Source organism: Phaseolus vulgaris, chromosome 8 (assembly GCF_051622355.1).
Source record: "Phaseolus vulgaris cultivar YP4 chromosome 8, ASM5162235v1, whole genome shotgun sequence".
Lineage (NCBI taxonomy): Eukaryota > Viridiplantae > Streptophyta > Magnoliopsida > Fabales > Fabaceae > Phaseolus > Phaseolus vulgaris.
This window is the reverse complement of record NC_143505.1, coordinates 59,353,926-59,378,083: the sequence shown is the minus strand read 5'-3', so window position 1 is coordinate 59,378,083 and position 24,158 is coordinate 59,353,926. Positions and strand designations below refer to the sequence as shown.

Below are 24,158 nucleotides of genomic sequence, written 5' to 3'. Positions count from 1 at the left end.
AAGGTATAAGGCGCGTTAAGATGCCCGACTTTTGGGTTTTATATTATTGTTATTATTTAGTTAAAGTAGAATATGTATCTAAGACTTTGTTATTTTATTTTTCTTAATTGTGATGAAATTTTGAATCTACTTTTTTTTTTTAATTTAGGGTAATTGAGGTTATTTTTCTGTTTATAAAAATTCAATGTGAAAAAAAGTTAAAATAAATAAGAATTGGTAGTGTTCTTGCCTGTTGACTTTGGTGACAAGTTTTAGCTCCGTCCGTCTCTTCTGAAATTTGTTCTATCTCTTATTACTCTAGAACGTGGCTCCGTTCTGACGATATGAAGTCACTAAGAGCTTATTAGAATTTAAAAAGTATTCAATTTCAGTTTCAGATCAGAAACAACGTACTTTTATCTGGGATCTCAAACTCCTTTTTTACAACTATTCGTGTAACATCTTTCCTTCACGAGAATATAAACTCAACTGAAAGCATAAATTTTATATGTGCACCCTCATAACCAACATGCAACGTATTCAGTTTGCGTATATTTATTTAACTAACAACAATAGATATGCATATACTTATTTATAGGACAAAACTTATTTAATTATTTCTCACCGGGTTTACCAATAAAATTGGGCCAAACTCATGACCCGTACCCTGGGCCAATAGCCTAGCTAACCTGTCTACTTTATGCACCGAACTCCGACCACAGAGCACTCTATCGTAGTAATGATGATGAAGATATTAATGATGATCTACTTCCATCTCCAATCAACAATCACCCTTCATAAAAAAATTCGAAAACAAATAAGAAGACCACCTTATGACACGTCTTATCATAGATAAATTATTTAGTAGAAATATTTTTTTTTTAATTTATCTTTTATAATAAATTTTACTAATTTTTCTATTACTAATTAATATCTTCTTATCATGATTTTTAAAACATTACCTACTACTCCTATTTATTTATCAATTTCTTTTTTCACAATTACAATTTTTCTATATCAAATTAGTTACTTCCAAATATCAAACAATACAATAAACAACATTTTTTCCTAATACAAAATTGCTACATAAATTTTAGATTTTTTTTTATCAAAATTAAATACACAATTTTAATTTATTTAAAACTGTAATTAAATAATTAATTAAACACTACTATTTCCATTAAATTTATTACTATTTATACATAAAATTAATTAAATTTTACTATTACATAAATTATTATATTATATATAATAGCATTTTTTTATTAAAAACATGTTTATTTAAATTTATAGTCGCACCTAAACATAATTTTGTTTAAAAAATATCTTATTAATTAAAATTATATTAAGATGACAAGAATTTGTCATGAGTACGACGATAACACCTTAATAAATTTTATATTAACATAATAAAAATCGTGTTGTTTGGGCACTATTTTTTTACATTAAAACTATTTCACGATGACGTAACTCATAATTATTTTAAAAACAAAACTCACTTCGATAAAAAAAAAAAAAACAAAGTTGTCATGCTTTGATGAAAAAAAAACTATATAATACCAGTGAAAAAGAAAAAAAATAGTAACAGCGATGATAGATAAGACAGTCAATTACCTGTTCATCGTAGACGTGCTGTACCAGGACGGTCACCTACCTAGAAAAACTTGACAACCTATTCATTAACGACACGACAAGAGACACACTACTAGTTACTCTTTTGGTTATTCAGAATTGAGAAGTGTGGGGAAAAAGTGTTAAGGGAATTAGACATTGGTTGATGTTGGGGGAGGCACGTGGACCATTGGATACACCATTACGAAATCATTCCAAAGATGCAGAGCATTGTTTTATATACCAAGCTCGAATTTAATCAAACACTTTATGTGCAATCAAATCAGTATTATGAGAGATTAGAAAAAAACTCTTTAGGAAGAGAATCACCTATCCACATCTTTAATCTCTAACCACAGAAAAAATAAATTGCAGAACGGAGCAGTGTTGGAAGATAACGTTCACTGTGCTGAAAGAAGTGAGAATCGAAGTAGAGAGAGTGCGATGAGGACAAACCACAGAAGAGCCAACACTTCTGGCAGAGAACGCGACAAACACACTCACGAGAAATGGCTTTCTCAAGAAATTTGTTGAAATCAAATCATCACATGTTTCTACTCTTTCTTGCAGGTACAGGAAAACCTCACGTAGTTACTGGTTTTTTTCTGCCAATTGGGCCCTCCCTTCATCACCCCATTATCTAATCATTTATCTTCTATTATAAAGAAAGTAAAAGAACAGAAGAAATGGGGTAAGAAAGAAGAAAGCATGAAAGTTGTATGCTATTTTTAATAAGTTCATTCAAATCTTCCTATAAACCTCCAAACAAACTAATTCTAATAACCTGCACCAATTTTTTTTAACTTATTAGAACAACAATTATTATTTTTATAAATTTCGAGCAATAACTTTGAAGAAATAAAGCCAAACAAACTACTGTAATACTTTACATATAAGCATGACAAATATACATAGTGAATTTGCACCCTTGATCAACCATGCGTTGCACATCTATTTGTGACCAACCGCATTTCAATTTTCAATTCTCCAATTCCATAATGTCTTTTCAATTTTTTTTATTTAAAATTTACTAATTGAAAACAATAATGAGGCCGAATCATAATTCACCGGCAACCGGCTGCTCACCAGTTTCCTCCCGATCCGACGTCGTACTGCTACTGGCAGCGCAGAGAAACGGCCTGAGCTTATTCCTCCACACATCCCTAAAAACTCCGCTATTACCATCCCTCCTTCTCACCTCAACCACAACCAGTTCCGCCGATAACCGGTAAACTTCCACCAAAGCGGCGAAATCACCATTACACCCCTCCAACTCCACCCCACACTCCTTCCTCGTGCGTACGACAATACCCTCGACAGTAGCAGCCGCCGCCAATACCTTCTCCACCACCTTCTCCGGCGAGTCCTTCAGCATAAACCTCTCTCCCTCTTCCACCCCTTTCACCGAATCAAACAAACCGGAGAGATTCAAGCCTGAGGAGAAAGAAATTATATCAAACGCGTTCAAATCCTTCACCCCATCACCTTCACTCTTCCACTCCAACCCTAAATCGCCAAAAGTAACCTCCCTGTACCCCTTTTTGAACCACGCCTCCTTCAATATCTCGTCAATGGTTATCCTCGTCTCGGGATTTGTATCCAACAATCTCGCCAGAAACCTCCTCAACTCCATCGAAAACCACCTCGGACACCGAAACTCCCCCTTGTAAATCTTTCTATACATCACCATAAGATTTGGGTCATTGAAGGGTAGATACCCAGCCACAAGAACAAAGAGAATTACCCCACAAGACCAAACATCAACATTAGCCCCGTCGTAACCCTTCTTCGCCAAAATCTCCGGTGCCACGTAAGCAGGGGTCCCACATAGCGTGTGCAGCCTCCCATCCAGCCCTATCTGCTCCTTCACCGCGCCGAGTCCAAAGTCGGAGACTTTAAGGTTCCCCTGCTCGTCCAGCAGTAGATTCTCCGGCTTCAAGTCGCGGTGGAACACGCCGCGCGCATGGCAGTACCCGACGGCGGAGATCAACTGCTGGAAGAACCGCCGCGCAAGATCTTCGCTGAATCGATTTTTCGCGATTCTCGCGAAGAGCTCGCCGCCTTTCGCGAATTCCAAGATGAAGTAGATTTTTGTCTTGGTCGCCAACACCTCGTGGAGTTTCACGATGTTGGGGTGGTGAAGACGGCTCATAATGGCAATCTCGCGCTTCACGTTGGTGGCCATCCCCGTTGCGGCTAGTTTCTTCTTGCTTACGACTTTCACTGCCACGCTCTGCCCCGTTTCGGTGTTACGCGCGTGGTACACCTTTGCGAACGCGCCGCATCCTAGGAGCCTTCCCACCTCGTATTTTCCGAACAGGACGGCGCTCTCCGCCGCCGCCTGTTCAATTTCCGGCATTGGTTTCACTGGGGCGATCGTGCTGGAGCACGATCGTTTCTGGTCTTGAGAAATTGGGGGATTACCGTAGAATGGTTCAAACGGGATCTGGGAAATTTGCCCAAATTGTTGCTTAAGGCGTTGTTTGGGATTGATTTCCTTTTCTGCTGTTGTGGTTGGTGGAAGCGTAATTGGAAGGGATTGATTAAGTTATAAGGAAAAGAGGTTTTGCTGGCACTGTCTGTTTGAGGTGTTTCACGAAGGAACTGCTTTGGAACTGCGTTGGAAAATTGGCGTTTATGAGTTGGTCTGCTCCTGATTATTCTTTCGTCTTACACTGCCACCCTATTTATTTCCTCATTTATTTATTTAATGTGTTCTCATCAAATAACAGAAAGATATAAGATAAACAAATAAAAAATATTTACTGTAATATTTTTAGTTTTGTAACTTCCAAGTACTGACTTATCATTTTCAAAATAATTTAGATAATCATAAATGATCATTTAAAATATACACCGCCAATCTTCTTTGCATAAGGTTTTTTATTAATTATCTGATATATTAGTTATATCAAATTATTAATGTATTTTCTAAAATAATAAATTTCATTAGTTTTTTTAAGAATGTGAATCAGTTAAAAAATTACACGTAAAAAGAAGGTGGGCTTTATGGCACGCGTGAAGGGTGCGTGTGTGAGTTGGACATTGGAGACCGCTAGGTGGATCTATTGTTTGAATGGAACGTGATTCCCCTTTTCTTTTTTCAACAGTCATAGGTGTTAATTGTGGCCATACACGTGGCGCTGATGATTGGGACATCAGATTGACTTTAGCAATAGGATAATGCCACGTCGGTGCCGGTTTTACCAAAAAGAGTTGATTTTTTGTGATGTACGGTTGGGGGAGCTTTGAGATTGACCATTAATAAGTTGAGATTTCTTCCAAACAATAAAAAAAACAGTTTATCAATGTTTTTGGACTCTTTCCTTAAAATCTAATGTTTTTTAATCTTTATAAAAAAAAATAATGTTCAGCGTCTTAGAAAAGCATAATATATGTCATTTTAATGAAATAAAATAATTTTTTAGGAATAAAATTTGATTCTCAAAGAGAATATACTTTAAAAAGGTGAGATTTTCCAAAAATACCATTACGATGTACACTGGAATCTAATGGTTGGCATGGTTTCTCCTAGAGGACATTTTGACACACACAAAATATAGACAGTAAAACGTTTTTATTATTTATATTTTTAAGTTACCAAATTGTTAATTAAATATTAACCAGTATTTTAATTTGTCTAAAAAATAAAACTAAAATTATAACTAAAATTTATATAAAATTAAATAATTTTGAAAATTATATTCTGATTAAAATTCATATAAGATTAATAAATTATATTGTAATATAAGGTTGGTTTTAATTATTGATAACTTTAAAACAGATATTCAATTAAATTTATATATAAAGGTAATAAGAAGGTTAAAAGATATGCTAAGAAAATTTTCTAAAAATATTCTTACTGAATACAAATCTATTAAAGATATTTTTCACAAATTAAAGATATTTTTAATTGGGTATTTTATTTCACAAATATGGTATATAACTTTTTTTTATGTGATGATTATAAAAATAAATTTGTAATCAAGAAACTCCATAAATAACTATAAATTAATTATTGAACTATATCAGATTATACTATTAATAATTTTAATTCATTCAAAATTACACAAAAATATCTAATATTAGATTTTTTTTTTTTAAAGATAAGAATAAATTTGTAATCTTACATTTTACACATTAAAAAAAATATTTTCATAATCATCCCATCACTCATAGATTTCAATAATCTTTCATCACCATTTCTGACAAATTCACTCTAACATAACTCAATCTAAATACTTTAACTTTGTTCGGACTTTCTTTTTCAATCTTCACACATTCACTTCCTCAAATCTTCACACTTTCACTATTCAATTTAAACACAACCTAAAAATTAAGAAATAATGCTTAAGTTAAATTTTAATATATGACTTATTATAGAAAAGTAATTGAAAAAAATTATGATGTTAATGTAATAACTCAAATTTTATTAAATTATAAAAAAAATAAAGAATAAATAGTTGTATATACAATTGACAATACTTTAATCTAATCTAATAATCATAAGTGTTATTTGTTAATATCTAATCAATATTATTATATTACTATATTTTCAAATAATAAATACTTTTCAATTAAAGTTCATACTATTTATAATAATTTAAGAAATATATATATATATATATATATATATATATATATATATATATATAAGGGGTGAAGTTATTATACAATTACACGAGTTACTTACTAGTATTTTAAGAAAATTAAGTTAAACTGACACTTACACCAATAACTTTTTTATCGTCAACTTCGTAATATAACTAAACGTGTGATCTTATAATGGTCAGTTATAAAAACAAATTATAGATCATATTATTTCTATGAGTTTTAATCTCTATTTCCATTTCAATGGCATTTTTTTAAATTCAAAACTCGTGTAAACTAATTTTCTATTTAACATTTAAACCAATAGTTAAATTTCTCAATTAATCTACTACATATAACTATGTTGACACGCATATTTAAATTGTATAATGTTACTAAAAAATGCAGTACAGATAATACAATAAATTTTTAGCACTAGTTAAATTTAAATTGTTTTTAAAAATGTAAAAGATAAAGAAAAGCATGAAAAAATTGTTTTTAACTACAAAGTTTATAAAGTCAACTAAAACTACATGGGAATGTTGCAGTTGACATCTATATTAATTCTAGATAGCTGATTATTTATTTGTCTAAATACAAGTTCATTGTAATTAAATAGTGATTATAGTGAGATTAGATTAAGTAAACCTTGTCTGCTGAGAATAAAATGTAGGTTTGACCACAAGAACAAAGCCTCCATCTGAAGTGAAATATGTTTTAAAATACCCATAAAGTATATATTACGCGTATATCGACTAAGCTTTGTTGTTTAACTTTTCTGTTTAATTATTTTTTATTCACATAGAGAGGAAAGTTCATCATGATTAATGCATGTTTTACTTAATAAGAGAGGTTTTACACGGAACAATATGCAAAATTAATTAGCACGTGCAATGCATGAGGTAAAATTAATGTTTAAACATTACTCTATTTGTATAGACAAAGTTGGTATAGATAGTGTTCAAGACTGGTTGTATAGTTATTTATGTGTTGGTTGTTCATTCGTTTCCTTATTCTTCACTCTAAGTCTCCTTCTCTAATGATTGGTATTCGGTCAGAGTTGAGTAGGTACTTCAATAGTAAATACTTGGTATACATAGTGTATATATTAATGACTGATTAAAAGCGTACATTACATCTCTCTATAGGATTTATTTATCGTATTCTGTATATTTCATGATTTCTCAGAATGTTACCCAAATTTGATAGAATATGCTCATAATTCTCAAAGACTTTTTACAACTATCTTAACTGTTTTAAATGCGTCTTAAACCAGTCGGTTATTAACACCAAATAGCATGATTCGTCCGGTATCAACCAATACAATTACTTTTACTTATATTTAGTTCCAAAAATCTTTCTCCCTTAATATTTAAAAATCATTTTAGAAACTCTTATCTTCCTTGAAATTGATCCATGGACATTTATCCGGTTATGTTATCTTTTCATAAATTTCTAAATTTTTACACAAATATTTATTCATTTAATATTCTATTAACTTTTAAATCAATTGTTTTGTTTTTAATTAAATAATATTACAAATTTTTTTAATGAATAACTAAATTTAATATATCTGGTAAATACCTCTGATAGTTAATCAGATTTTCTTTCCGTAATCCCTTATAACATAAATTAATATCAATCAATGATGGAACTATTTATGAGAGTGAACAGATGCATATTTTAATCATGTATATATCAATACATGGATTCTTAAAATTTATTCAATAATGTATATTTATCTAAATTACTTTGGTTGTTTTCTATATTTCAATATTAGTTATTTAAGGTAAGGGGACTACCCTATATTTAGTGGGATTAACTTGAAGTATTTATTTAGAACATCTTTAATATAAAATCTTTTTTTTGGGATTTTAGATAGAAGATCTTTTATTAAATCAACATTCAATATTTGTCACATAGAGCAAGAGTTTTTATAAAAGAACTCTCAAAATCTTAATAAAAATATCTTTTTATATCTCTGTACCAATCAAAATTAAATTAGTGAGACCAAGATAAATTGACTTAAGATCTTAAAATAAAATCTTCCATTATAGCAAGAATGAGATGAAATCTTATATCTTATATGATACAGTGACACCCAACAAAAAGTATAATCAACTTTAAATATTCAACTTAAACTTATTTTTCCTTTCAAAACATAGCATTATTTAAACTTTTTAATACAAATTAATGAATATTTAATTTTTATAAACCTAGATAAAAAAAAATCACGGTTGCTTTGTTTTTGTGGCTCTCTGCATCTCTTTATATATATAATAGAGACTTTTTAATTTAACGTATACATTTTATATTTCTATTTTATTTTTAATTATATCTTAAAATTATAAAAATATAATTTTATAAAGATATATAGAGATTCTCCTTTTTTTATATATATTTTCTATTTTATTTTTAATTATATTTTAAAATTAAAATAATATATAGGAATACACATTTAATATTTTTATTTTACTCTTAATTATATTTCCAAATTTAAAAAATAAATATATTATTATTTATATATATATATAACAATATATAAAGATTATTCTTTCTCAAACAGTTTCGTTCGTTCTTTTAGTGTTTAATTTTGTTTTTTTAATATATCTACTTTTATTATTTTATCTTTTAAATTTTAAAATTATGAGTAGAATCATTTTGTCATTTTTATCAAAAAAATATAAACAGATCCTCACATAGAATCACTTAAAAATAAATTATTTTTTAATTTTTTAAATTAATGTTATAATATTATCAAACTGTTTTGTATGTTTTTATCCATAATTTTTTTCCATTTTACCTTATTAATATATCCTATTTTATTATTTTATTTTTAAAATTTTAAGATTAAAAGAAGAAGTATTTCGATATTTCTGTCTACACTAAAAATATATTATAAAGAATCACTTGAAAATAAAATTATTTTTAATTTTTTAAATTAATGTTACGACACTTTCATTCCATAAAATATTTAATAATTCTATACCATAATTTGTTATTCTTCTTTTTTTTTACTCTCTATCATTGTAATTCTAGATCACCATTCTTTTCTTCATCCATTTTTTTTTCTTTGTCTTTCAAATTCTTTCTCTTTCACTATTATGATTTTTTTTTTCATTACTTCAAAATCAAAGTCTATGTTCCTTCTCATGTTTCAACTTTACAGGTAAATCAAAATAACTTAAAGATGCCTCATCTTTTCTGTTGTCCATTGTTGAATCCTCTGGATTCAATTTAATTTCCTTTCATTTTTGTTCAAAGTCTTAAATTTTTGTTGTTTTTCTTCAATTCTTCTATCTTTCTAATTACATGCATTGTGTTTTTTAATAATATTTTTGTTTTTGTTATCATTATACGATTAATTTAACATGTATTAAATAATATTAAAATTATGTAAAGTCACAAAACTATTATGTATATATGAAATCTCACTAATATTGTCTTTGTAAGATTTGTAACTAAATCTCGATGTATGTTATCAACACCATAATTAAAACAATAGATCTTATCTAAAAGGAAAATAAAGTAGATGGATAGATGTAGTATGACACCATTTATGAGAATAAATGTATACATTTATTTTTAATGAATAATTGAGTTGAAGATGTCGCATAAAGAAATCTCATCTAAAAAGGAGAATAAAGTAGAGAGATAGATGAAGAATGACACCATTTTATGAACATAAAAATATACATTTATTTTTAATGAAAAATTGAGTGAAAGATGTTCCATAAAAGAAGTGACATTTACGTAGAAACATATAACATGTAGCAAACTTATTAAATTTGACTAAAAAATATATAGAGAAAAAATAATTTAATTTATTTCGGCATATACAAAAGAGATATGAAGTCTCACAACATTAATTTACAAAATTTGATACTTACAAATCATACTGCAAAATGGAAGTAGATATTTTGCCTGTTTTTTATTTTTTCTCCATCAAATTAATGTTGTTAAATATAATAAAAAAATAAGATTTTTTTTTGCAGTATATGTTTTAATTCTAAAAATACTAATACTTATAATATCATATTAAGAATTGTGATAGGTTAAATTTTCTTTAATATATAAATTTTTAAAAATATTAACTTAAGAAAAAAAAAGAGAAGTCATTATTATTTACAACATTAACACACGAGAATTACTTGAATTTATTATGATATATAGAATAATCAATTTTGTTATTAAGTTGGTTATTCATATGTTATATAACACGTAGTTAGCATTTGTTTTTTAAATTGCTAGATAAATTACTATTATATTTAACTAGTATTTTATTCATAATGGTATTTCCGCCAATCAGGATTAGTATACATATTTTATATTTCTATTTTATTTTTAATTATATTTTAAAAGTATAAAAAATATACTCTAGGAAATTCTCCTTTTTGTGTATATAGTTTATATTTATATTTTATCTTTAATTATATTTTAAAATTTTAAAAATTATAATAATATATAAAGGGATACATATTTAATTTTCTTATTCTATTCTTCATTATATTTTAAATTTTAAAAAATAAGCATAAATTATTTAAATATTAAAAGTGACTAGTATATATTACTTTAGATTTTTTTATAACTCTCATTATTAATATTACTTTTTTTTCTTAAAATATATAGAAGGCGGAAATATTTATTTTTCACTCATATATATATATATATATTCAAATTTTATAAATATCAAGAAAATTGAAGTTAATTAATTAGAAAATAAAAATTGAAGATTCGAATCGAATTTAATTTAAAAATGTCAAGGGATTGAGAAAATATTTTATAGTTTTATTTGTTATTTTTCTTTTCTAAATTTATTCTTAAAATTCAGAAAACATGTATATTTAGTTTATCTTTCTCATTTTCCAAAAATAAAAATATTTAAAATGTGTTTAGTTATACCATTATAAATAGAAGTTCATAAAATCTTTTAAATCTCAATTTATTTCGTAATAATGTCTAACATAATAGTTTTTAAAATAAAAAACACTAATATTTATGCATATCCTTTCCCCTAATCCTTATACACCAACATTGTGCATTAAATATTTATAAAGCACTAAACATTATGTAGTTGATATCTAAAAAAAAGAGAGGCTAATACCTCTTATGTTAAACATTACCACTCTTTCAAACTTTACAAAGAAGTATGTGCTTCAATGTTTATAAACATTGTGTTTCTTTCTTTGTAAAATAAGCACTAAACATAGTATTTCAACCTTTATAAATGATTATTAAAAGATGTTATCAAAGAGTACTTTTGGCCAATAAATTTAATTAATAAAATTATGTTTTATTCAAAGATAAAAGAAGTTACAATATGATAAAGTTGGCCGTAAAAAAAAAAGACAAATCAATCCGTTAGATATCATACATTGACTAGATATTAGAACATTTCATGGTAGATAAGTGGGTGCAAACCTCACCTCATAAACCGATTTTATGAAATTGAATTAAGTTTAAAGTCCACTTTATAACACAAATTATATATTTGTCGTACTCACTTTTGATACTCTTAACAATAATATTTAAATAAATTGTTACAACAACTCGGTTGGCATTATATATCAATAATTTCATATTTTTTTGTTTTATTTTCAATATAATCATAATAAATTTCTAAAAAATTGTTTTTTTTATCTTTTATCATATTAATAACGTTCTATATTATTTTTCATATTTACTCTTTTTTATATAATTAATTAATCTTATACTAATTTAAATATTGAAAAGGTTTTTGAAAATAGACCTTTCTTGACAGGTAGCGTTTAACCCATATGTGCTGACGGTAGATAAAAAATATTGTTGGGAAATTATTTATTTTTAAAAAACAGTATTCCCTAACACATTTTTTAAATGTATATTTTTATCACTAACTAAATATTTTGAAAATTCCAAATCCAAATTCAACCTATGGGCTATTTGGGGGCAAGCCCGATATTAAGGAAAATTAAAAAAAACATATGGTTATTTCTTTCTGCACCCCATTAATATTCGAAAATATAATTTTACCTCTTTTTTATATGACTTCTGAATTATCTTTTCAGAATGTAAAAGTGTATTCTGGGAGACGTTTTTCAGAAATTCTGGAAAATATTGGAAAACATTTCCAGATTAAGATTTTCGAAATATGTATAATACATTTCGAAATGTGTTTCTTGAAATAAATTTTCTATAATGTATTTCAGAAAGAGTTTTCTGATACTAGATTAGATGGGGCATTTTGATTTTCTCATCGATTTGATGGGGTGCAGGGAGAATTTTGTCGGGTGCAGGAAGAAACACAAAAAATGAAATAAACCGTGGGATAGTGGTGACAGCCCGGTTGAAAGGAATTAAAAGGTCCAGTATAGATAGGCAACAATTGGTTTTCGCACCTCCATAACTTCTTCTTATACATTATAATTTTGAAATTTTTATTTTTACCCTTTGTGATTTATACGTGTATCAAGCTTCCATAGCTCTCCATTTTTCTTGCTTCTTCTTCAATGGACCCTTCCTATACCTTATAATTTTAAATTTTTTCATTTTATCCTTTGTGATTTATACGTGTATTAAGCTTCCATAGCTCTATTTTTCCTGCTTCTTCTTCATTTAATCTGGTACTACTTTTGGACATCAAGATTTTGGCAAATGAACTTGTCGAAGATCAAAGATGTTGTAGAAGTTGAAGGTGGGTAGGTCATTTAATAAGCATTTTATATCTGTTTGTGGTTTTCGAACACAGTTGACTATCTGGTTTTGAAGTTTTTTCATATTTTACAACTGAGAAAGTCTTTTTGAATTGTCTAACTAGGGAAGTTTTTTTTTGCATTGTAAGACAAAATAAAAACTATATATAATCTAAAATATAACTTTCAAATAGTTTAGTGTTTTCTTCTTAAAAGTATAATATAAAATACAACTTTCATTTTTGGAATTTAAAAATGAAATTTGTATTTTAGATTGTATTCTAAATCATCGTCCTATAATCTCTTGACAACATAATCAACCTATTTTGTAAGAAATGATGTATTTAACCGTCTCCGTGTAAATCCATCATCACAAATAGGTGTATACAAGAGCATTCACTACATTAACACCATCAACTTAATCGACTAAAACACTATCTCTCTTATGAATGAGGTTGTAGGTCTTTGTATATTACCAACTTAAGAGACATCACCTCTTGTCTTAGTCATTATTTATCCAAATTAAATCATATAATATTATAGAGTGCAACTATAAACCATATATCATATATTATGGATTGCACAAATAAGTATTTTTCATAAATGAAATATATTTTAGATTGTATGTAATCCATACTGCACTTCCAAATCTAGAATTGCATAATTGGAAATATATTTCTATACATGAAATATATATTATGGATTGTGCAATTCGAAATGCATTTCAAAATCTAGAATTATATTCTAGATTACATAATTGGAAATATACTTTTATGCATGAAATATACATTATCCATTGTTAGGGATGACAAAGTGCGTTAACCCGCCCCGTAAGTGAATGCGGGCTAGATTTTCCGTCCCGCTCCGCATAAGGGCTGGCCCACGGGTTAGCCCGCATTTTTATTTTAAGAAATTGAATGTTTTTTTTTTTTTTTACTTTTTCTCTTGAAAAATTGTCACAAAAAACAAAGGCATTATGATTAATACAACAACAAACATTAATTGAATGTTACATATCCAATTATCAACCTTCCAATATTCTTAACTTACCCACTACCTAACATATCCACTATTATTTATTCCAAATTATATGAAAAATATTATCCAACATCCTCTATTTTCATCCCCAAAACTGGACCAAAAAGGAGTCTCAAGGAAATTATAACTCCAATGCCCCTTTTAATTTTTCTACCCCAAAATGAAAAATGAAGAAAAACAGAACATTTATTCCAGTGTTGCAAAAGTCATTTTTTTTTGTTTGTTGGCTTGCGGACCAGCCCGCCCCATCCCTGGCTCGCGCGAGTCACGGATTATGCGGAACAGACTAATGCGGATTAGCGGGTTGAAAAGGTGGGTTCACCTCGCATTTTTTACCAGTGGACTGCGGGTCAACTCGCACTACCCGCCCCACTTTACCATACATTATGCAATCCAAAAATACATTTTCAAATCCAAGTATATTATAGATTTCACAATCTTAAATGTATATTTTATGTTAAATATACTTATGACAAAATCTATAATGACTTCGTAGATTTTACAATTCAAAAAATTTACAAATTAAGCAATCAAGAAAATCCACACAGAACAACAAAACAAAACAGAAAAACCTGATTTTTCAATTCCACATAATGATTCTCAACAGCATTGGAGTGACGATGCTAGTAACAGTGGGGTAACATTGACAATGAGGTGATGACAACAGTAGAGTGATAAGGAGGCTAAGGTGGAGAGAAGCCATGAAGCAAAGAGAGATATGGTGTATGGAAAGGAATACAAAAAAAAATTAGGTTAGTTTGACCTATTAAATAAAGGACATCATAGACTTTTACACATCTTATCTTATGGAGGTATTGAAAGAAATTATACAGATAAAATAAAACAATTATATAGACAAGACTAAGTATTAGAGAGAGAAAAAAAAAAAGAAACAAGAGGAATGAACTCAGTGAGATATATAAGTTATTTGGTCAATATTTTGGAAGAATAATCAATATAATACTTTAAACTATAAAAAATAAATTTTCTCTTAACCATAAAGTACTTTTAAATTCAAAAAGAGAAATTAAACTGCGATAATATAAAATAAGTTTAGTCTGTCATTCAATTCCAAATCACTATTTGTAATAAACATCAGTTTTCACAATACTTAAGGTAAAAACCATTTCAACAATGATTTATAATTGATTAAGACCATTTTCTTACCTTTAATATATATATGATTTTAAATATTAATACTATAGTTGTAGGTGAAGTTATTTTAATTTATTTTTAGTAATGAGGAGCATGCCCTACCTTCCAAATCTTGACCGTGTAACTTGGCGTTTCACTTCATTTACTTTTGGAATCATTCATTGCTCTCTTCTCTCCAGATTTCATTGCTTCACCTAAAATATTTATTGTCAATTTCAGGTAACAAAATCTATTGTTTCTTCATTTATTAAATACAACACAATACCAACATGCCTTTTTCTTCAACTTTTTTTTTTAATTTTTTTTATGTGCTTTTATAATCCTAATCTATGATTAATGTCTTAATACATATATAAAAAAGGAAATTTTACTTTATTACACACGAAACACACATCATGCTAATAACAGAATTTGTGTTAATGATATCATGTCAGACTTCGTGTCTGCAGACAAAAGGGTTGCACGTGAAGTTTTGAATTTTATATATAAAATCAAATAATATAAAAAATATTAAAATAATAATATTAAGAATTATATACTTCATTCAGAAGCCTCTGTGTTTTGTTGTTACATTATTACATGAATCTATTTTAAATTTTCTGTTGATGAAGCACCAAAGATCTCCATTTTATTACTTAAAATTGAAATTGAAATGTATTTATGATACAAATGAGTCCAAGAAGGTTAAAACTAGAAGAAACTCCAAAGAGCAGACAAAAGTACTTGTTTGAGATTCAGAGCACATCACATTCTGGCAACCTAAAACGAACTGACACTGCCAAATGGGCCTCTTGAATGAACCACTCTTCACAGATTCCCTCAATTAATGCATTAAACAATTCAAAAAAACAAGATTATACAGCTAAATGCAACAACATTAATCAGTAATCAGTAATCAGTGTGAAGATATTATATATTTCACATCAAATCAAGTTCTGTACTCTCTTTTCATATCCAATATCCACCACAAGCTAAAGCTAATGTAACTCATTAAACTAACAACTCAACGAGTCTTTTTATAGTCAATAAAATCAACTATGTATCAGACCCAACCAAAATACATAAAACTCAGAAAATATATATATTCATGGCATGTACAACTTGTTGCCACACTTGCATCTCCATGCCTCCGGGTAGTACTCGGCGGTCACCGGCGTTCCCGGCGGCACAGGCACATGAACCGGTTTGCATGGTGTACATTTGCCACACTTCGAGGTGCACCGCGGCGGCGATGACCCAGGCCCACCTAGAAGCCTTCTGGGCCAGCCCATCGATAAGACATCTCTTTTACCTCCTGACACCACTTTATTTTCCTGCCCAACATGCATAATAATTAAGTAATTAACCAATTCTCAATAATTATAGTAATTGTCGCCTTTCTTTTCATTCAACAAAAGCAATGCGAATTAATAAGTAAAACTGATTAAAAAAATTGCAAACATTAATTTGAATTAGAAAGAATAATGTGAAGATTTGTTTTGGGAAATTGAAAATATTTTGGAAGAGTGAAATATAATTAAAAATGATAGTTATGTATTAATTTGTGGTTGTGATAATATGGGGCCACATCCAAGTGAGGAAAATATGTACAAGAGAGGCTGACATGCACCATCATGACCATGATTCGGCTATAATACAACTGTGGTTGCGTTTTTGCGGTGAAAGCGCTGAGCATTGTACACTGTACGCGCACGTTACCCGGACTCACGTATGTGGCTAAGAGTAAACAAACACTACACCTAATTTCCCTGCCTCGCTCTAATGTGCGCGGGTGGTGTTGCGCCCAACATTATTCAATAATATATGGGTCAGAACAGGAGTATTCAGCAACAGCCGCAAAAACATTTCCTGCGTTTCACCGCTTGATGAAGCAGATTGCACAGTGACTATATCTAAACGTGCGTTTTCCAAGAGCCGTTGGATTTTCATCGAACGGTCGCGATGGACGAGAGGTGAATCGGTTGAGCGCAGGGGATTTTATCCGGCGCAACGACGACGGAAGCAGTGGGGAGGCAGATGGTACCACCACCACGTGTGTTTCGTAATCACGGTGGAGTCCATGCATCTGACGGCTCACATTGGAGTGGGTCCCACGAAACCCCTGCACCTATTTTGGCGCATTTTAGCTACTATCAGTTTTTTCCAGCAGTGTCTCTCTGTAATTTTGGAGACTGTCACCATCGAAACCTTGTTCAAGTTAGTTGCAGATCACACTCTCCCACATCCGCAACCACAACCATCTCCTCACTCCAAAAATCACATCCCTTTTCAATTATCACTAAATTAATTGCAGATTCTTGTCCACAATTTTCTCTTTCCATCTCCAAATACTCTCTAATGCAGTTTCTTTTACACAAACTAAAAAATGTCACTTATAATGAATGCATTACTCTTTTTAACTACAGATAAAATAGTAATAATCAGATTAAGATTCTGAGAACAAATGACCTAGGAAAAGGTTAATTAATTAATTGATTAGATGATGGGGGTGATGTTAATGAGATGATACATATGCAACAAGAGAAGGTAAGTTAAAGTATGTGTATAGAGAAAGAATGTATAGGACCAGTCTATACCTGAAAATCTGTATGAGCTTTGGTGAAGGTGGGACACTTAGTATCTGCAGTGGAGAAAGGACGAATTGGAAGAAGATGTTATAAATTTATGATGACACACGGGGTTAGATAGAATTAGAGAGGTGAAAAATTTATAGTGGAAATGTCAGAGTAATTAATAAGTGTGGAAGAATTGCATACCTAAACATGGAATGGTGGAGGCAGTGGTAATTCTACTGCTGAAGATCAGTGTGCAAATTGAGAGCAGGAAAAAGAAGGAGACACTAGAGAGATGGGTTGTGTTCACAAGGGAAGCGGTTTTTCTCTTCCTCTCCATCAACAAGAACAAAATTCCTTCACTACAACACCAACACTCGGATGGTTGCAGATATATGACACAGACAAGCTATCTCACGCTCACACTCTCACTCTCACTCTCACTCACACTCACTCTGTGACCCTACCAAGAGTAGTGTTTGAAGCTACGAGCAAATAGTAGGGTTTGCAACCCAAGGCTTGCACGTTCCATGCAAATAAGAGCTAAACAAATACCTAACACTTAGCCCATTTGTCTCAAATGGACAAAGTCACAATCTTTTGTGCTTTTCAACTCTCTCACACCACTTTTATTTTGTCTCAGTGAGAGCAGTGTGAAATAAAGGTGCAGGGAGGTAGAGAGAGTGGAAAAATTGGAAGGAGTGTGGTAGTCGTACGGCTTATCTGATGAGGTGTGTGTTGTGGCAGAGAGGTGTATGTGTGTGTATGAGTGAGTGTGTGTGAGTGTGTGCACAGTACTTATTAGAGAGGTTAAAAAGAAAGGAGGAAAAACAAAGGTGAATCTATGCAGATCATCACTTCCTAAGCTTTACCATGTTTAGGTCTCGGATTCTCTTGCAGGCTTTCTCCACTGTCTTTCAACGATTCCCAAACCCAGAAAAGCTAAAGCAACACCAACTCTTCACTCTGATATATGCCTCCTGCTCTCACCCTCCCTCTGTTTTCCTCTGCCTTTTTCTCCTTCTGTATATAGTTTTTCTCCTCTAAACAGAAACTTGGCCAACCCTCTTCAATTTTAACCAGCTTCGGTTTTTAACTGCTCTTTTCTACCGTCATTTCATTAACACTTCTCCTTTTTTCACATGTAATGTCAAGATGCCATAAATAATTGGGGCTGCACTTTGGTATTTGGATACATGATAACCACTAATCCCTTTCTTAAAAGGACACAGATTATCTCTAACCATGCTGTCTTTATTTTCTATTCTCTAGTACTGACCAAGCATTTTGCATGGTTCTCTGATTTCTGAGACATTATTAAATGGTTTTAGACTATTATGATTATGCATTAAAATAAGATTATGAATAAAACAGATTCTTTATTATCATTGAATGAGAGGCATATAATTGTGGGAGGGACTTGGAGAAAAAGTTTTAGTTAGGACTTAAATAATTGGTTGAAAGGGTGAAGAATTTTATATTTAAACTGCAGCAAGCTTCAATTTTCAACCCCCGTTGAGATATGGAAAGGTTTTGGAATATCTTGGTACTTGCATTAAAGATTCATTATGTACTTAATAATTCACATAAATACAATATTTTGGTTCACCATGGTTCCACTTGGACTTTTTGGGAATGGAAAAAAGTACAAGATGTTGAAAATGTCCTGCATATCTGGTTGTATTAATATGCTCTAGCAGCTAGGTACCTTAGAGTGTGGGCCAGTTCTCACACGGAGGAACCACCCATGTATTTACAAGAGTAGCCTCTGGTGATGCACGTGTGAGCATGATGGGTTGTTGTTAGGAAGTGTGACCTGAGGAACACTGAAGCCATAGTTAAAGAAAAAGGGATGTGATGGGCTTTGGTCAAAAGGACTGTGTTAAAAAGTCCATCAATTTGCTGAGATTCCAAAAGCAAAAGGGTGTAGACAAATATTGTGTAAGAAAATGGTGTATTCTTTGACAGGGAATAGCTAGATAGATACATCTATGTATTCTCTTCTACATGGCCTTGTTCACTCCACATTAATGCAAATCAAACTTCCATTGCTGCAATAGCCTCTTCAATTTCGACTGCATAGTACCAATTATTGGACTCATGTTTTCAAACTTTCTTTTTACAAGTTTCAACCGGATTTCATGGGATGTCCATTTTGGATTGGATTTCCTACACTGTATAAATCTTATCCTTCTTCATTTGTCATTTCCTTTTATTTTACTCCCCCAATTTCCTCACTCTTTTTCACTCATCATTTTCTTAACCTTTCACAGTTTCGATTATTCTAGTTTCACTGCTAAATTTATGGCAACTAGGGTAGATAAAGAGACAAACTTGAAATTTGAAAATTAAGAGTGTGTCCACAACTTCAATAAAGAGCCATAATATTGTGATTAGTGTTTGTACGAATCAGAACTTGTAGACGCCTCACAGTGGTCCATGTTTCAAAACCTGCACTGCTTGAAATTGGGTAAAATGTGAAATTACATATAACCCTAAACCCTTTTCTTTTTAAACTGCTAAACTTTGCTTGACTGGTGCATGTGCATAAGAAATATGTTTTATGAAATTATGGAAAGTATTTCATACATTGATTCATTAAATACTAATTTGTACGAGTCACTACAAGAAAATTATTAAATAAAAACTAATTTTAAATAAAAACCAATTTTTAAAAACTAAAATAATTAGTTGTAACAGTAACTAAATTAGAAACTATTTTAGAAATAAAAAAAAATGGTTTCTAAATTAGTTTTTATTATTGTTAACTAGTTTTTAATTGTTATCTAATTAGCTATTAAGGTTTTAACTACCAATTATTTAGTTTTTAAATTTGGTAGCAAAAGTCTTGTTTGTTAATTAGATACCAATTTAGAAACCATTTAACAATAATATAAACTAATTTAGAAGCCAAAAATTTATTTAGTTCTTAAAATGGTCTCTAATTTAATCATTATAGCAACTAATTATTTTTTTTTTTAAATTAATTTTTATTTTATGATTTTTTGTAGTGAGTATAATAAAAAGTAAATGACGATTTTTTACTTAGATTTCTATTCAACCGTGGGAGAAGAACACCACCTCCTAATTGTAAAGAAAAGATTAAAAGGATATAAGTTAAAGATATATAATCAATTTAATAAATAGAAGATAATTGTATTGGTTATAAAAATGTAAAATACCATCATTTGAAATTTTTAGTTCTAAAAATATTTTAAAAAATTCATTTATAGAAGATTGTCTTAATGATAGAAATTAATAAATGTAAAATTCACTTTTAATTAAATTTGATTTAATATGAAAGTGAACATGTAGATACAAAGAAAACACACAATAATAACGACATGAAAAATGAATTCACATATTAGAGTTTTCTACTCTAAAAAAATGAGAATGCAATTTTTGGATTATCACTTTATAATATCTAAAATGAAAAGTATATAATTACTTATTTTATTTAGTTAAATTATTTAATTGAGCTTAAATAATAAAAGATAAATAACCCTAAGTCATACATTATATAAATAGAGGTTAAATATTCTTTCAATTAAAAAAAACTCTAAAAAAAACACGTGAAGAGTCCAGATATGTTGCGTCAGCATTCAAAGGTAAGAGGGAATTATAAGGAATGTCTTCTTGTAGGGATACTTGTAAAAATTATAGGTAGAGAAAAAACACTTCATTAGGAATATATCATATGTGCTTTAAGGCAGTACCCAAAACAACTGTTCATACATGAATTAATTTTGATTTGATTATTAATTTATTTCGTAAATTGTGCGTGTTTGGATTTTGAGGTTGTAATTAATAAATTTGGATATTTGGATTCAATTTTTTTTGTGAAGTGTAATATTCAAGATATTGGATCCACTTATAATTTGAGAGTCAATCTTTGATAAACTAATTAATTTTTTTATCCATTGAATGACTCATAGTGATGGGATGATTTGTTTAATTAAAAGTGTGTTTGTTAGCTAGGTAATTGATGCATTAATATAGAACCTTTTGGTTGAGATATAAGATTATCTAACATTTTTACAGCATTACATGTATCTTTACATCAATTAATAATTGGTTGTGTAAAATAATTATTTATGTAAATTGATGTCTTTGAAAATATTGGAAGCAATTATAATTTTGAATTTTAAATTTATTATTAAGATACATAGATTAAATTAAATTTGTCATTATAATTTTAATACACGTTAAAAAAGTTATTTAGTTATCAATTTTAACAATCGAAATAAGTTATTGCTAGTTGTGACTGAAATATTGATTAATTGATATTTGTCAAAAGTTTATTCTACATCGATTGTGACGAGAATTGATACGACTGTACACTATAATAGTTTATTCTACACCGGTTGAGAAAATGTTACAAATTTGTTATATTTATTTAAGAGTTTGTTATTTTTTTATGATACTGATTGTTAGTTTGATTATGAATGTTGATTATTTATTTTAAAAGGATATATTGACGCTAATGATTAAAAATGATTAAATGTAAAATAAATATAAAAAAAATACTAATAATATGAAAACTAAATAGAATTGGTCAAACTGTTAAGTCAAATGACTGCGGTTGATAAAGTTTAACCTTAAAGAAATATAAATATATATATATATATATATATATACATATATATTATGTTAAATTTCTAAAAATATTTAAAAAATTATTATAACTTAGACATAGTAGTTGGTTACTATGATTCAATACCCAAAAACTTAAATCTCCCTTTAAAACTAAAATTAATTATTTTATAAGCATGATGAATTTTAGTATAAGATAGGATAGAGTAATAGCACTAGAACCAAAATATAACTTTTATCTTGAATGTGGAAAGTGGACTTGAGTTTTCATTACGACATATATTTTTCCTTTTATAAATAACATGGTAGAACTATCTTATGAACATGTTGCTATAAGTGTGCTTCTTGCAAGTTCCATATATAAGGTAAAGTGCAAATTAATTTTGATCATTGGCTACATATTTTTCTTAAAGGACATAACTATATCACTACATTGAAAATTTCTATAAAACGCAAGATCATAATCAGGGTTTTCCTCTCACACCAATGTCCTAATTAACTTAATTGTGATTTAGGTTCTTTGTGTTGTGAAAACAGTAATTCAAATAGTTGTGGTCTACATAGTTTGTGGCTATATGCACGCATTCGTGCATGATGATAATGACAATTGCATAAACATGTGTGCAATTATTAGAAACAACCATCGTGGATCAAGATAACGATCGATAAGTAGTTGTTATAGTGGATGTTGATTTCGATATGATATTACGACTGATTGTAGTTGTGTTGACCAAAATTTATAACCATACAAAAGTTTTGGTTCAGAATGGCTCCTTCTTTATCCCGTTATATATAAATCAAATTATTATTCTTTCCTTAGACATAGTAGATCAAGATGCAAACGGTGGGTGGAGAATTTCTTCAAAATTTTGTGTAATGTATTATGTGATGTTGTTAATATAATTTCACATCGTTCAGGAGTTAAAGTCAGTGATAATTTATATATTTCTTTATTGAGATACCTTTTAAGGATAAAATTGTGACGGAACATTAACCTCTAAAACAAATAATATATCGAATTAATAGATTTTTTTTTATTTTGTATAGGGGTTGACGTATATCTGAAATACTCCTATTTATTATTTTTACTCTTAACCGATAGAAACAAAACAAGACAAACTAATTAATTATTAACCCATAAAAAGTTGTATTTTGTTCTTACAAAGTCGGGTTCCTCTTAAAGTGACTCCTTCCGTCTTCGTTTTCGTCTTCTCGTACTCTCGCCTTCTAGGTTTAGTGATTTCCGATATGTACTTCCCTTCTTCGGGGTGGGGTACTTGCGAAGATGATCTGACGCTCAAGTTAGTCTGAATATAACATGCAAATGAATTAAGAGTAAAAAGATTCTCTTTAACGCTGAGTCACCTATGGTATTTATAAATTTGGGTGAGCCTAAGCTATTATGGGTCTGCTCTTGGATTCAGACGATGATCCAATTGTGCCTTAATCATATAATTAAATTTAAAGTGAGCAGTTAGAAGCATTTACCTAATGTTAAAAAAAAGTAGCATGAAAGCATAGCAATAGAATGAAAGAATACGTAGAGAAAAGACAATATATACATAGTCGAGGTTGTATGTTGTTGATTGAATGAGGCATGTGTAAAGATGAATGAAACGTGAGAGTGATATGGTTTGTGAGTTAGTTGTTTGGGTGGTGTTGTTGTGTGATGTTTGGAAGAAGGTGCATAATGCAATGCACATGAATGAATGTTAATTTCTCTCTCAAGTCATTTGTGAGCCGTTGATAGAAGATATGATTGTCTCAGCAGTTTCCATCAAATTCTAAATTCTTTTGAAACTGAAAATTGATGCTTGTCCCACCACACCTACACCTTTCATACTGATATGGGAACACTCAAGCTCAAATCTGCATCTCTCAATTATTCAACTTTTCATAAAGCTGACACTTCCTCTCTTCTTTCTTTGATTTTGACATAAGAATCATTTTCTCTCTCTATCATGTGTCG

General features: G+C 29.5%; 2 protein-coding genes across 2 annotated transcripts; both read right to left on the bottom strand.

Moving 5' to 3' along the window:
• Positions 1 to 2,449: 2,449 nt before the first annotated feature.
• Positions 2,450 to 4,343, bottom strand: LOC137823670 (CBL-interacting serine/threonine-protein kinase 11). Its single transcript, XM_068628895.2, has one exon. It carries the CDS (start codon positions 3,947 to 3,949, stop codon positions 2,648 to 2,650), a length of 1,302 nt encoding a protein of 433 aa, XP_068484996.2. The 5' UTR covers positions 3,950 to 4,343; the 3' UTR covers positions 2,450 to 2,647.
• An 11,578-nt stretch (positions 4,344 to 15,921) lies between these two features.
• LOC137826456 (EPIDERMAL PATTERNING FACTOR-like protein 5) lies at positions 15,922 to 18,826 on the bottom strand. Its single transcript, XM_068632425.2, has 3 exons — positions 17,801 to 18,826; positions 17,621 to 17,664; positions 15,922 to 16,357 (listed from the first exon to the last, which is right to left on the bottom strand). Exons 1-3 carry the CDS (start codon positions 17,934 to 17,936, stop codon positions 16,130 to 16,132), a joined length of 408 nt encoding a protein of 135 aa, XP_068488526.1. The 5' UTR covers positions 17,937 to 18,826; the 3' UTR covers positions 15,922 to 16,129.
• Positions 18,827 to 24,158: the final 5,332 nt, after the last annotated feature.